Consider the following 15,076-nt stretch of genomic DNA (forward strand, 5'->3'; position numbering starts at 1 on the left):
GGGACAGGAAAGCTGGTAATAGGGAACCCAAGGTTGAGAAGGGACAGTGTTGACATGTCGTGGGATTGTTAACCATTGTCATAAAACAATATGTGTACTAACTGTTTAATGAGAAAGTATTTGTTCTGTAAACCTTCATTTAAGTACAATTAAAAAAAAAAAAGATTGGTAGTCTGTTCCCATTTTAAAGATGAGGAAGCAGAGGCCCAGGGAGAATTGATTTGGTCAACATCATTAGCTAGTCAGTGGGACGGCAGGGATTTGAGCCCAGAGCCTCCTGACTCAGAAATTAGTGCTCTTTCCATGCTGCTTCATTCAAAAATAAGTTACATTGCTCCAATACTGTGTTTAAAGTTTTTAGTGTAGTTAGGAAACCCTGGTGGCGTACTGGTTAAGAGCTACGGCTGCTAACCAAAAAGTCAGTGGTTTAAATCCACCAAGCGCTCCTTGGAAACCTTATGGGGCAGTTCGACTGTGTCCTGTAGGGTTGCTATGAGTCAGAATTGACTCAACAGTAGTGGGTTTGGTTTGGTTTTTTTAGTGTAGTTAGGATCAGTTGAATTTTAAGAAGAAAAATATGGCGTAAAAGATGTGCTTATTTATCAGAATTTCACCACAATAATAACCATGCAGACAGCAGCAGAGATGGCAAAAGTTTGCCTGATCAACTAATTTAGTTTAGACTTTGCAAACTTGGAGGTGGGGTAGTGAAGTGATTCCTAACAATTACCCTGCCCTCTGGCTTAGTAGAAACCAACACTGTTTAGAGTCACAAGACTCTTCTGGTTTTAAACGTCATTGGTCAAGAGGCATATTTAAACTCTGCTGTAAGCTCTTTTCATTCTGTAGTCCTTACTTTTCTTTCTGTGAGTTTTCAATTCTCTTTTCCTTTCCATTGTCTAATTAAAAGATTCCTTTCTTTTCCTGTGAGAAAGGATTTTTTTTTAAAGCTATAGTCAGTTCTATTTGAAATATTTTAGAAAACGGAAAAACAGGGGAATCCAATTTCCAAGAAAGTAGTAATTAGTCCTGGCAGAAAGGAGAGGAAATAGCAAGGGAATAGAGGAAAGAACATTTTTTAGGGCTGAAAGTTTCCGTCAGTTTGACTTGGTAGTTGACAGGCAGGACTAGGGGCTTACAGTATTTGCCGACAGAAGAACCATTGCCTGAGGAATTCAGAAATGATTTTTTTTTTTAGGACAGCATGGTAGTTCTGGGAGTACTGGCTAGGGCGGGGGGGAGTACTGGCTAGGGCCGGCGAGTACTAGCTAGGGCCAGAGAGTACCGGCTAGGGCCTGGGAGTACTGGTGGGGCAAAAAGTGCTTGAGCAACTGGAGCTTAAAAACTCCTCCTCACAATTAGCACTTTCACTGATCGGCACCTGAGAACTGGGTGGAGTAGGCCAGAACTGTAAGGTTTGAGACAGTCTGCAAATGAGAATGTAGTCCCTGGGTCGTGCACACAGTTAATGAGCTTGAGCTTGGCTGCTAGTGGGTTGGAAAGGTTAAGGTTCAAGTCCATCCAGAGGCACTGTGGAAGAAAGGCCTGGTGATCTGCTTCAGAAAATATCAGCCATTGAAAACGCTGTAGAGCATAGTTCTATTCTGATGCACATGGGTTCACCATGAGTCAGAATCGACTTGACAGCAACTGGTTGGTGGTAAATAAGAATAACATAACAGAAAGTGTATGGGTATAGTTATAGAATTTATCAGTTTAGCAGCAGATTATTAGATCATAATCAAGGCTGTTTTTCTCATTTCTTACCTCAGTAGCTCTCATTATTTTTTGGAAGGTGACTCGTGGGACAGAATACTTTCTTACATCGTAGTCAACGTCTGTATACTTACATACGTAAGCGTTTCAGGAAACCGTGTAACCGTTACTTTGTGTAATTCCTTTCTATTCTTTTTCATTAAAAAGGGTGTTGCTTGCAACCTACCAAATTAATTGCATGAACATTTTGTGACTCACTTTGAAAACTTCAAACTTACATATTGCTTTGTTTTAAATAAAAATTAGTGTTTTCTGAATAGGCGTGCTGTTAATTTTGTAGACATATATTTTTAGAGGAAAAAAACACAAGAGAACAGGTCAAGTATTATAACCCTATTTTTCTTAGTTACTGTTATAGGTTGAATTGTGTCCCCCCCAAAATAAGTGTTGAAATCCTAATCTCTGTACCTGTAAATATGACCCTGTTTGGAAATAGGGTTTCTTTTGTTATGTTAGTGAGGCCATACCAGAGGAAGATAGATCCTAAACCTAATCACTTCTGAGTTACAAAAAGAGCCGAATAGACAGATGCACACACAAGGGGAAGACGCCATATGAAGACAGGCACACACAGCACATCCATCTACAAGCCCAGGAACCCCAAGAATTGCCAGCTGCTAGGAGCTGAAACCGACAAAGAACCTCCCGCAGAGCCACATCCAGAAGTCAGACTTCAGTTTATAGCGTTTTGCAGCCGTCACCACAATCCACTTATAGAACATTTCCATCATCTCCAGAAATATTCTCAGCCCTCTTTGTAGTTAACCCCGCTTTCCACCCTCATCCCTAGGCTTTCTGTAGCTGCAAATATGCTTTTCACATCTGCCGATTTGTCTTTGGGGCATTTTATAGAAATGAGATCATACAATATGTGGTCTTTTGAGCCTGGCTTCTTGTACTTAGCATGATGCTTTCTGCGGCCCATCCGTGTTGTAGCATGCATTAGTAGTTTGTTCCTTTGTATTACTGACTGGTATTACATTGTGTGGCTCTACTACATTGTTTAACTGTTCACCAGTTGTTAGATATTTGGATTGTTTTCAGTTTTTAGCTACTAATAATAGTGCTGCTGTGAACATTCATTCACATACAAGTCTTTGTGTGAATATATGTTTTCGCTTCTCTTGGGTAGATTTTGTAGAAGTGGAGTTATGTGGTAAATTAATGTTTATCTTTTAAGAAACCGATGGTGTTGAACATCTTTTCATGTGCTTATTGGCCATTTGTATGTATTCTTTTGTGAAATGTCTATTCAGGTATTTTGCTCATTTTTTAATTGGTTGATTTGTCTTATTATTGAGTTCTAAATGTTTATATATTACGGATGCACGTCTTTTATCGGATAAATGATTTGCAAATATTTTTTCCAGTCTGTGACTTGTCTTTTCTTTTTTTAATGGTGTCTTTTCAAGAGCAAAAGTTTAAAATTTTGATGGAGTCCAGTTTATCAGTTTGTTTTTCTTTTAAGGATTGTGCTTTCACTGTTGTATGTAAGAACCCTTTACCTATCCCAGGGTCAGAAAAATATTATTCTATGTTTTCTCCTACAAGTTCTAGTCTTAGTGCTTACATTTAGGTCTGTGAACTATTTTGAGTTAATTTTTGTGTGTGGTGTGAGAAAAGGGTCTAAATTCTTTTTTTTGCCCGGGGAGGGGGGGGAAATGGATATCCAGTTGTTCCAGCACCACATGTTGAGAGGACTCTTCTTTGCCTCTTATGCGTTGATGCTTTTGTTAAAATCGGTTGACTTTAAATGTAAGGGTTTTTGGACTTTCAGTTCTGTTCCAGTGATCTCTATGTTTGTTCTTAAGACAATACTACACTGTTTTGATTATTTTAGCTTTTTAAATAAGTTTTGAAACCAGATAGTACAAGTCCTTCAACTTGTTCTTTTTCAAAATTGTTTTGGCTATTGTAGGTCCTTTGCATTTTGATATAAATTTTCAGAACAGTTTATCAATTTCTACAAAAAAATCCTGCTGGGGTTAAGTGTTTTTGAAGGAATAATATGTTAGTGTGTTTTATAAACCATATAGAAAAAGAATTGGTTGATGTTCAGCCATTTCAGGAGGTAGCATATGATCAAGAACCAAAGGTATTGAAGGAAGAAATCCAAGCTGCACTGAAGACATTGACAAAATCAAGGCTCCAGGAATTGACGGAATACCAATTGAGATGTTTCAATAAATGGATGCTGCGCTGGTAGGGCTCACTTGTCTATGCCAAGAAATTTGGAAAATAACTACCTGACCAACCGACTGGAAGAGATCCATGTTAGTGCCCATTCCAAAGAAAGCTGATACAACAGAACGTGGAAATGATTGAACAATATCATTAATATCGCACACAAGTAAAATTTTGCTGAAGATAATTCAAAAATGGTTGCAGCAGTACATCGACAGGGAACTGTCAGAAATTCAAGCTGGATTTCGAAGAGGACGTGAAATGAGGGATATCATTGCTGATGTCAGATCAATCTTGGCTGAAAGCAGAAAATACCAGAAAAATGTTTACCTATGTTTTATGTACTGTGCAAAGGCATTCGACTGTGTAGATCATAGAAAATTATGGATAACATTATGAAGAATGTGAATTCCAGAATACTTAATTGTGCTCATGCGGAACCTGTACATAAACCAAGAGACAGTCATTTGAACAGAACAAGGGAATACTGTGTGGTTTAAAATCAGGAAAGATGTACGTCAGGGTTGTATCCTTTCACCATACTTAGTGAATCTGTATGCTCAGCAAATAATCAGAGAAGCTAGACTAAATGAAGAAGAACGAAGTATCAGGATTGGAGAAAGACTCATTAACAACCTGCCATATGCAGATGACACAACCTTGCTTGTTGAAAGCAAAGACTACTTGAAGCACTTATCGATGAAGATCAAAGACTGCAGCTTTTTAGTATGGGTTACAGCTTAACATGAAGAAAGCAAAAATCCTCACAATTGGGCCAGTAAGCAGCATCATGATAAGCAGAGAAAAGATTGAAGTCGTCAAGGATTTCATTTTACTTGGATCCACAGTCAACACCCGTGGAAGCAGCAGTCAGGACATCAAACGATGCATTGCATTGGGCAAATCTGCTGCAAAAGACCTCTTTACAGTGTTAAGAAGCAAAGATGTCACTTTAAGGACCAAGGTGCACCAGACACAAGCCATGGTGTTTTCAGTTGCCTCATATGCATGCAAGAGCTGAACAGTGAATAAGGAAGACCTAAGAAGAATTTATGCCTTTAAATTACGGTGTTGGCGAAGGATATTGAATAATACCATGGACTGCCAGAAGAATGAACAAATCTGTTTTGGAAGAAGTGAAGCCAGAATGTTCCCTAGGAGCAAGGATAGCAAGACTTCCTTTCATATACTTCGGACATGTTATCAGGAGGGATCAGTCCCTGGAGAAAGACATCATGCTTGGTAGAGGGCCAACAAAAAAGAGGAAGACCCACAAGGAGATGGACTGACGCAGTGGCTGCAACAGTGAGCTCAAGCATGACCACAGCTGTGAGGATGGCGCAGGATCGGGCAGTGTTTTGTTCTATTGTATACAGGGTCGCTATGAGTTGGAATCAACTTGATGCCACCTAACAAAACAACAAGTTTTATAATCTTTTCAACATGTCCTATGACGTGTTCTTTGTCATTTGGGATTCATTATTGTGAAGTCTGAGGCAAATCTGATCTTTATTCTTTTTAGGGATCTTGTTTCTTATTCTTCTGCCTGAATCTTACTAAGATTTTTGTTTCCCCTGACATGTTTAAATTTCCCAATTCTTTGCACATGGACCACATGCCTTTCAATTTGAAGCCTTAGAATTTTTTTTTTCCAATTTTGGGAATATTTTTGTTTATTTCCTTTTCTTTTAATTATACTGATGGTTATTGTTTCTAATCTGTTTCTTTTGATTTCTTCTTCAGGAACTTCCATTATTTAAAGGTTGGTTCTGTGTTCTCTGTTGTCCTGTTTTTAAATCATCTTTCATCATTTTCATTTTTTGGGGTGTGTGAGGATCTTTTTCCTCTGTATCTGACAGTTTCCCAAATATGTCATCTTCTTGCTCATTTGATTTTTTGCAATGTTAATTTTACTGCCCAGAATATATTTCAGTTTTGCCATTTTTTCTTTCTTTTTCAGTTAGCTTCATGTTCATCTCAGTCTGCATGTTTTCTTTTAATTGTATCTTTTTGCTATAATATCTAACATAACAATAGACAGTATATTTTCTTAATGTATTTTCTTTAGTGTGTGATTTCAATAATGTACAATTAAGTACATAAATTAAATACTGTAAATAGATATTCCAACTCTCCCCCACCCCCCAGTCCTAAAAGTTGGTATTTTCAGGGTAGCCTACTTTTGTTTGTCATCTTTTTAGAGAGCGCCACAGAAGGGCAGTGGTGCGCTGCCAGAGTGGGGAGCTGATCATACAGTGAAATCCTTGTGCTACCAGGTAGAAACCCCAGGTTCTTGCTCAGCATGATTTGTAATGGCCAATAAACGAGAGACCGAGGTGGGAAGGCAGAAAAGTACCTTTATTTCTTTGTGCAAGGAAAGGAGTCAGTCGGAGCTGCCGCCGCCAATACTGCTCCCTGGGGGCGAGGGGAAAATTTCCTTTAAAGGGTTTACAAGTAGGGAATTCATACAAGTTATATCAGCAGCATTCTTAATTATGCTATGCAGGTGCAATGAGGTTTACATATAACTTTCAAGCAAAGAAAGCAGGATTTTAATGCAAAGGTGCGGGGGAGGAAGCCAAGCAAGAAAACAGGATTCTGATTGCAAAGCTGCCTGAGGCTCTGTCTTATTCTCTCCATTTCCTTTCGGACTTTGGTGATTCGGGACCAGAGTCCATTTTGAACTATAGCCCGGCTTGGAATTGTTTGGCATATTCTTGGGGAGGGGGCACATATTGGACTTAGGCCTTTCCTTGTGGCTACTGACCTGCTATTGGTTTACAACTATTTACTAAATATTAAAAGAAAAAGATAAGAGTGGCTTTTATACCGTGTTTATGCAAATGTTTCCCTAAAAGATATTTTCCAAGATTCTTTTACTGTTTATAGCATTTTTAAATCGTAAAACGAGTTATATTCATTTTTATTAATTGAATGGGAAATAAAGTATTTTATCAGCCTTTTAAATGTGACCATCTTCTACATTTGTTTAGTCTGAGGTAGAAAGCAGTGGTTTATGGCAAGTCACTTAGCTTCTGTGCATCTCAGTTTCCTCATCTATTCAAAATGAGAATAAAATATCTTTCCTGAGAGGGATGTGAAAATATTTTGTATAACAAAATGCTATGTGAATGTAAGATATTTTCCCTGGAGGTTTTAAACATGATTTCAAACTAAGGGCCATTGTGTATATTAATATTTCAAATTGTATCTAGAAGGCTTTACATTCATGCATCAAGCATCTACATTTGGAACATTATTCCTTTGGATATGAGTATAACCACAGTCTGTCTTTAATGATGTTCTTCACTCTGATAAGACGTCCACTTTGAATGTATCTAAAAAATAGTATCTCTCTTTTTAAAACATGTCCCTTCTCTCATCTTCAGTTATCAAGCCAGCCCACCTCTAGATCTGATGATACGTGTCCTTCTAACAGTTAAGATACTGTTTGTGTTACACTTGGCGCTGTTTAGTTTTAGTATTGACAGTATAGGCAATTTTATATCATCTACCAACCCTGCTGGCCTTGTTGTGTGCTTGTTTTCACGCTCTAATATTTATAATAGCTGATTTTATGCTTTTTGTGCGTGTGTAATTGGATGGCATGTCAGGGTAAATTCACGACTCATATGCATTATCTTTTTGACTGGAGAGATCAGTTGTCAGTCATGTGCTTCCAGAAGTCAGGGATTTTTCACTAGAGCAGATAGTGGTAAATCAGAGTGTTTGGCTGTGGGCTAAAATTATATCTCAGTCAATGATGACTTCATAACCCTAACATGAGTAGTCTGTGCTTGTGTAATTTCTTGAGCTTTCTCTTGGTTGAATAATTTCCTCCTATCTCTTATTTTCTTTCTTAGTACATAAACACACAACTTATTCTTTATAAAAATGTCTTGTTGGACTACTGAGTGACTTCTGTTTTTGTTGACTAATGATTCCATTCCATTGAATTGGCTGTTTGTTCTCTGTCCTTTTTCTTTATTTTATTTTTTTTAGCATTTTTACCTTCTTTTGCATTTTTCGTCAGCATTTTGGGAGAATGTCCTAAGTGTGTCATCTTTATTCATCACTGAATTTTTTGTTTTTGGCACTGTTACACAGCTCTTTCTGACCTCTTAGCTCATAGATTTAGTTTTCTGTGTAAAATATCACTATGGGTTTTACTGTAGCTTCTCCTTTTACCTTTTGGTTGTTTGTGGCCGTCAAGTCAGCTACAACTCATTGCGACCTTATGTATAACATAATGAAACATTGCCTGGTCCTGCGCTGCTTTATGATCTTTGATATGTTTGAGTCCATTGTGTGGCTGTTGTGTGAATTCATCCCACTGGCGGTTTCCCATTTCTCTGACCCTCTACTTTACTAAACATGATGTCCTTTTCTAGCAGTTGATCTTTTCCTGATGATGTGTTCAAAGTAAGCAATATGAAGTTTTGCCAGCCTCGCTTCTAAGGAGTATTCGGGTTTTGTTTCTTCTAAGACTGATTTGTTTATGCTTCTGATGGTCCATGGTATATTCAATATTCTTCATCAACACTACAATTCAAATGCATCATTTCTTCTTCCATTTTCTTTGTCCAGCTTTTGCATGCAAATGAGGTGATTGAAAAGACCATGGCTTGGGTCAGGCACATCTTAGTCATCAAAGTGATATCTTTGCTTTTTAGAGCTTTGAAGAGATCTTTTGCAGCAGATTTGCCCATATAATTCACCATTTCATTTCTTGACTGCTGCTTCCGTAGGCGTTGATTGTGGATCCAATTAGAATGATGTCCTTGCCAACTTCAATTTTTTCTCCGTTTATCATGATGTTGCTTATTAGTCCAGCTGTGAGGATTTTCATTTTCTTTGTGTTGAGGTATAATCCATACTGAAGGCTGTTTTCTTTGACCTTCATCAGTAAGTGTTTCAAGTCATGTTCATTTTTGGCAAACAGGATTGTATCGTGTATATTGCAGGTTGTTAATGAGTCTTCTTCCAATTCTGATGCCACACTCTTCATAATACTCTGACTTCTCAGATTATTTGTTCAGCATACAGATTGAATAAGTATGGTGATAGAATACAACCCTGTGGCACACTTTTCCCCATTTTGAAGCAGGCAATATCTTCTTGTTCTTTTTGAACGACTGTCTCTTGATACGTGTACAGATTCCACATGAGCACAGTTAAGTATTCTGGAATTTCCATTCTTCGGATGTTATCCATAATTTATTATGATCCACACAGTCAAATACCTTTGTGTAGTTAATAAAACTCAGGTAAACATCTTTCTGGTATTTTCTGCTTTTGGCCAAGATCCATCTGACATCAGCAATGATATTCCTCATTCCACGTCCTCTTCTGAATCCAGCTTGAACTTCTGGCAGTTCCCTGTTGATGTATGGCTGCAGTCATTTTTTAATTATCTTCAGCAAAATCTTGCTAGTGTGTGACATTAATGGTATTGCTCAATAATTTCCACATTGTTTGATTGCTTTTCTTTCGAATGGGCACAAATATTGGATCTCTTCCAGTCGGTTGGCCAAGTAACTCTCTTACAAATTTCTTGACATAGATGAGTGAGTGCTTCTAGCATTGCATCCATTTTTTGAACTGTCTCAGTTGGTATTCTGTCAGTTCCTGGGACCTTGTTTTTCGACAGTGCCTTCAGTGCACCTTGAACTTACTCCCTCAGTACTAGCAGCTCTTGATCATATTCTGCCTCCTAAAATGGTTGAATGTGAATTCTTTTTGGTACAATGACTTTGTATTCCTTCCTTAGTCTTTTGATGCTTTCTGCATCATTCAGTTTTTCACCCATAGAATCCTTCAGTGTTGCAGCTTGAGGCTTGAGTTTTCAGCTCTTTCAGCTTGAGAAATGCCGATCCTGTTCTTCCCTTATGGTTTTCTAACTTTAGGTCTTTGCACGTTTCATTATAATACTTCACCTTGTCTTCTCAAGCCGCCCTTTGAAATCTTCTGTCCAACTCTTTTACTTCATCATTTCTTCCACTTGCTTTAGCTGCTCTTCATTCAAAAGCAAGTTTCAGAGTGTCTTCTGACATTCGTTTTGGTCTTTTCTTTCTTTCCTGCCTTTTTAATGACCTTTCTTTTTTTTTAAATAACATTTCATTGTGTTTTAGGTGAAACTTTACACAGTAAATTAGGTTCCCCTTTAACAATTTTTACACAGGTTGTTCTGTGACATTGGTTACAGTTTTTACAATGTGTAAGCATTCTTGCTGTTTCCATTCTGTTTGCTCTGTTTCCGTTGATCTAGCTTCCCTTCCCCTCCTTGCTGTCCTAGCTTTGCTTCTGGGTAACTGTGGACTCTTTGGCTCATGCAGTTAATTTGTTTAAGGGAGCACATTACTCACAGGTGATATTGTTTATTTTATAAGCCAATTTATTATTTGGCTGAAAGGTGACCTGCAGAAATAGCTTCAATTCCAAGTTCAAAGGGTATCTTATCTTAGGCAGTAGTCTCTCGGGGCTTCCTCTAGTCTCTGTTGGTCCAGTAGATCTGACCTTTTTTAGGAATTTGAGTTTTGTTCTATATTCTTCTCCCATTCTATCTGGGACTTTCTATTGTGTCCCTGGTCAGAACAGTTGGTAGTAGCCAGGCACTATCTAGATCTTCTGGTCTCAGGTTTTGAAGAGGTTGTGGTTCATGTGGACCATTAACTGTATTTTTATACAGATAACGTGTGCTTTCTGCGTTTGTTTGCCCTGCCACAAGTCCCGCCATGCCAATCCTCTTTCACATGTTGTTACTCTTTTGATCTTCAGTCATTAGTGGCCAGTGTGTTAAATCTGTTCTCAAGATGGTCTCTTAATTCAGATGGGTTGTATTCAAAATCATAGTTTGAGTCTCGGGGACTTGCTTTAATTTTCTTCAGCTTCAGTTGAATTTCCACATGAGCAGTTGATAGCCTGTTCTGCATTTGGCCCCTGGCTTTGTCTTGACCTATGTTATTGAGCTTCTCCATCACCTTTTTCCACAGATGTAGTCGATTTGATTCTTGTTTATCTGTCAAGGTCCAGTGTATCTTTGTTGGTTGTGTTGTTGAAAAAATGTATTTCCAGTGAATAAGTTGTTGGTTTTGCAGAAGTCTATCATGTGATCTCTGGCTTCATTTTAATCACTAAGGTTGTGTTTTCCAACTACTGATCCTTCTTCGTTTCCAATTTTCACATTCCAGTCACCAATAATTATCAGTGCATCTTGATTGCACGTTCGATCAGTTTCAGACTGCAGTAATAGAAATCTTCAGTTTCTTCACCTTTGGCATTTACGGTTGTTGTGTAAATTTGAGTAATGGTTGTACTAACTGGTCTTCCTTGTAGGTGTATGAATATTAACCTATCACTGACAGCGTTGTATTTCAGGATAGGTCTTGAAATGTTCTATTTAACGACGAATGCAACACTGTTCCTCTTCAATTTGTCATTCCCAGCATAGTAGACCATATGATTGTTGGATTCAAAATGGCCAGTACCAGTCCATTTCAGCTCACTAACACCTAGGATGTTGATCTTCAGGTGTTCCATCTCATTTTTTATGACTTCCAATTTTCTTCCATTCATATTTCGTACTTTCCAAGTTCTGAATACTAATGGTTGTTTGCAGCTGTTACTTCTCATTTTGAGTCATGCCACATCAACAAACAAAGGTCCCAAAGGCTTTACTCCATCCGCGTCGTTGAGATCAACTCCACTTTGAGGAGGCAGCTCTTCCTCAGTCCTATTTTGAGTGCCTTCCAACCTGAGGGGCTCTTCTTCCAGCACTATATCAAACAGTGCTCTGTTGTTATCCATAAGATTTTCATTGGCTAATTTTCAGAAGTAGATTGCCAGATCTTTCTTCCTGGTCTTAGTCTGGACTAAGTGTTGGCTTACCTTTTGGTATACCTACCTTTTTACTTACAGCTGTCCTTCACAAACTTCCCCAAATTATACACTTCAGTGTTCTTATTAAAAACCACCCCTGAACGTTGAAAGTGAACAAGGGCGAGAAAGCCAAAGCACAGCGGTTATTACGTGGTCTTACTTTGTCTTCCCTGTGGACTTGGAGTGACTTCGAGTATATTCAAGACCTTTCCTCAGTGGAGCACTTCTGACACATGGCCTATGAGCCACCAGTGATGTGTTTATTATTATTTTTGGTCCATTGGTGTAGATCTGGGATGAGATTCTAATGGGAAAAAAAAAAAAAAGGAATCTCTCTTCTTAAACCCTGCTGCTGTCTCAAGGGTGGAGCCTATTAACCACTGCCAAAATTTGAAGTTGAATGTAAGATGATTCCTGATTTTTTTTTTTTAAATTAAACTGACTACTGAAAATCTTGCCTTTTGACATAAATACAGTTTTTCATTTTTGAGAGAGAGAGATTTGTTTATGTGTTTCTATACAGATTTATTTTTGGTCATCAGAATGTGTAAGTTTTAATCATTAATCATTAAATGTGTTAAAATGGCTTCGGGGAAAGTTTAATGTGCTGATAAAGAGAGGCATATCATTAGCTACTAAGTCATTTAGCCACTCAAGAAATTTAAGAAACAAACTTGAAATATGTACCAAGAAAGTTTTATTATAATAGCTGGGGATTTTTTCAGTACCATTTTAAAGGAGTTTTCTTGTCATTGTTTTTGTCCAGATGACAGAAAATAATTTTTCGTTGAAAAAGATAGAAATCAGTGTTTCAGAAGCAGAAAAGCGAAGTGGAAGAAACGCCGTGAACATGCAAGAAACATACACTGCTTACCTCGTCGAAACAAGGTGGGTGGTGAGAATTCAGCCTGGGTTTAGACAGGAAGCTTTGTCTGCTGATGTAGACTCTCTTGTGTAACAGAATTGTTTACAGGTCATTGTCTTTTTAGGGGTTGCTTTTTGGGTTTTGTTTTTGTTTTTTCCTTTTTAACAGGTAAAGTGAACAAGAGTGTCTTTTGCTTTGGTACTCTTGGTATTCTAATGTATTTGTTTTGGGAGGAGAGGTGAGGTTAGTAGACTACTTTGGGGATCTGGGATGTTACTTGAGACATGCTTTGGTGGAGTTCTGGATCTTAGATACAGTCCCTGTGCAATTTTGGGAAAGGATACTAGGTTCTCAGGAGCATCCGAAGTGAATTTAGGTAGGTGGCTATGGTTATCATAGAAGTCTAGTAGAGAATAAGGTGGCTATATTTGTATAAAATAGGAATTTTAGAAAAGAGAAAGATAAGGTTCTTTTTAAAACTGGGTCATGTATGTGTGTGTGTGTGTGTGTATGTATACACAAACATGCATATATATACATATATACAGAGATTTGTAAGGTGATTTTTTTTTTTTTTAGACTACGGTCCCTTGAGAAGTTTTTTGTTTTTTAAAGTTAAATTAGCTACTTAAAAATGACACTTTAGAAATTAGTGTTAGCTCTAGCTTTCTAAGAAAACTCAAGTTTAAAAAGGATATTGTTTAGTATATACCTATTTTCATCATGCACTTGGGCAATGAAATTAGCTATTGATTACTTTTATTGTTGGAAGAAAACCTTGATTTGAATAATCTGGAATAGCTTATAATTGTTCACTCTTCACTTTGAAGTAAATAGAATATCATTCATTGCTTTCTTCCTTAGCCCTATCTGATTTGAAACTGGGAGTAAGAAGTGACCATACTTGAGTAAGATTCTGAGTAAATATTTAAGTGGATCATCAGTAAATATATGGCACACAAAAGAATTATTGAGTTGACTTCCACAATTGTATTTGATCATAAATTTGTTTTAAAACAGTGGTTCTCAAATTTTAATACAAGGAATTCCCTGGAGAATTTGTTAAACTACAGGTTTTTGTGGTAGAGTCTGGAATTTACATTTTTTAACCAAAACTCTAGGTGTTTTGATACAGATGGGCCATGGACCATAATTTGAGAAATACTGACTTTTGGGCTTGCTTATGTTATCTTTTAAAGTACGAAAGTTTTAAATTTTAAGATTGTCGAATTTATCTTGTTTTCTTTATGCTTTGTGCTTTTCCTATCTTACAAAATTCTCGCCTGTCCCATATCATATAGATATTCACTTTAAGAAATACTTTTTTTGAATAGATTATTTTATAAGTACGGTATCTTTAAGGTGATTGGGCCTTCAAGCAACTAAACCCATTGCCATCAAGTCAATTCCGATTCATAGCGACCCTATAGAACAGAGTAGAACTGCCACTTAAGGTCTCCAAGGAGTGGCTGGCGGATTCAAACTGCTGACCTTTTGTTTAGCAGCCAAGCTCTTAACTACAGTGCCACCGGGGCCCCTTTAAACAACTAGAACCCTCAGATTTCCTAATTTAATCATCTAGAATTCTTTCTCTTTCTCCTGAGTTCAAGTAGGTTTTCTGTAACAGAAGGCAAGTGGTTAGAAGTGAAGGCTTTGGAATCAAATGGATCCAAGTGCTCTACTCACAGATCTCTGTGACTGTAGGCAGAGCATATACTGCTGCTTCCTTATCTGTAAAATGGGGATAATCCCTGCTGCACAGGGTTGTTGGAAGGATGAAATATAATATAGGACAAGTGCTTCACTCAGTACCTGGTTCATAAGCGTTCAATAAGTGGAGTTATGAATTTAAAGAAAACTGTGTGTATGTGTGTGTGTTTGTATTTTTGAAAAAATAATATAAATGTTCTTCTGTTCCTTTTCAGGTCAGTTGAGCATATTGACGGGCAGAGTGTCCTCACAGACTCACTGTGGAGGCGGTATAGTGAATTTGAGCTGTTGAGAAGCTACCTTTTAGTTTACTATCCACACGTTGTTGTGCCACCACTACCGGAGAAAAGGGTAAGAAGCGCAGTGGCAGTGATGTAGAAGTGCTTAGCATTGAGACTGTTCTGAATGATTGTTTTCTTTAACTAGGCAGAATTTGTTTGGCATAAACTTTCTGCTGACAACATGGATCCGGATTTTGTGGAAAGACGACGGATTGGTTTAGAAAACTTCCTCTTGAGAGTTGCTTCACATCCCATTCTTTGTAGAGACAAAATCTTCTATTTGTTTTTAACACAGGTATTTTCCTTTTATTTAGTCTTTTTAAAAAATTCATTTGACTTGGAGTTTTATTTTTCTTCTAAGCAATAGAATGCTTATTATTTT

General features: G+C 37.6%; 1 protein-coding gene across 3 annotated transcripts in view; it reads left to right on the forward strand.

Annotated features, from left to right (window-relative positions):
• SNX4 (sorting nexin 4) overlaps positions 1-15,076 on the forward strand; it is a 68,858-nt gene that overhangs the window by 4,126 nt on the left and 49,656 nt on the right. For 2 of the 3 annotated variants that reach the window (XM_004373605.3, XM_023728776.1), the window contains 3 exons: positions 12,605-12,726; positions 14,629-14,764; positions 14,840-14,989. In XM_004373605.3, the coding sequence (XP_004373662.1) occupies positions 12,605-12,726; positions 14,629-14,764; positions 14,840-14,989 (408 nt within the window). The remainder of the gene's footprint in view (positions 1-12,604; positions 12,727-14,628; positions 14,765-14,839; positions 14,990-15,076) is intronic. The other variant, XM_023728777.1, reaches the window with a different exon arrangement.

Source organism: Trichechus manatus, unplaced genomic scaffold (genome assembly GCF_000243295.1).
Source record: "Trichechus manatus latirostris isolate Lorelei unplaced genomic scaffold, TriManLat1.0 scaffold00026, whole genome shotgun sequence".
Lineage (NCBI taxonomy): Eukaryota > Metazoa > Chordata > Mammalia > Sirenia > Trichechidae > Trichechus > Trichechus manatus.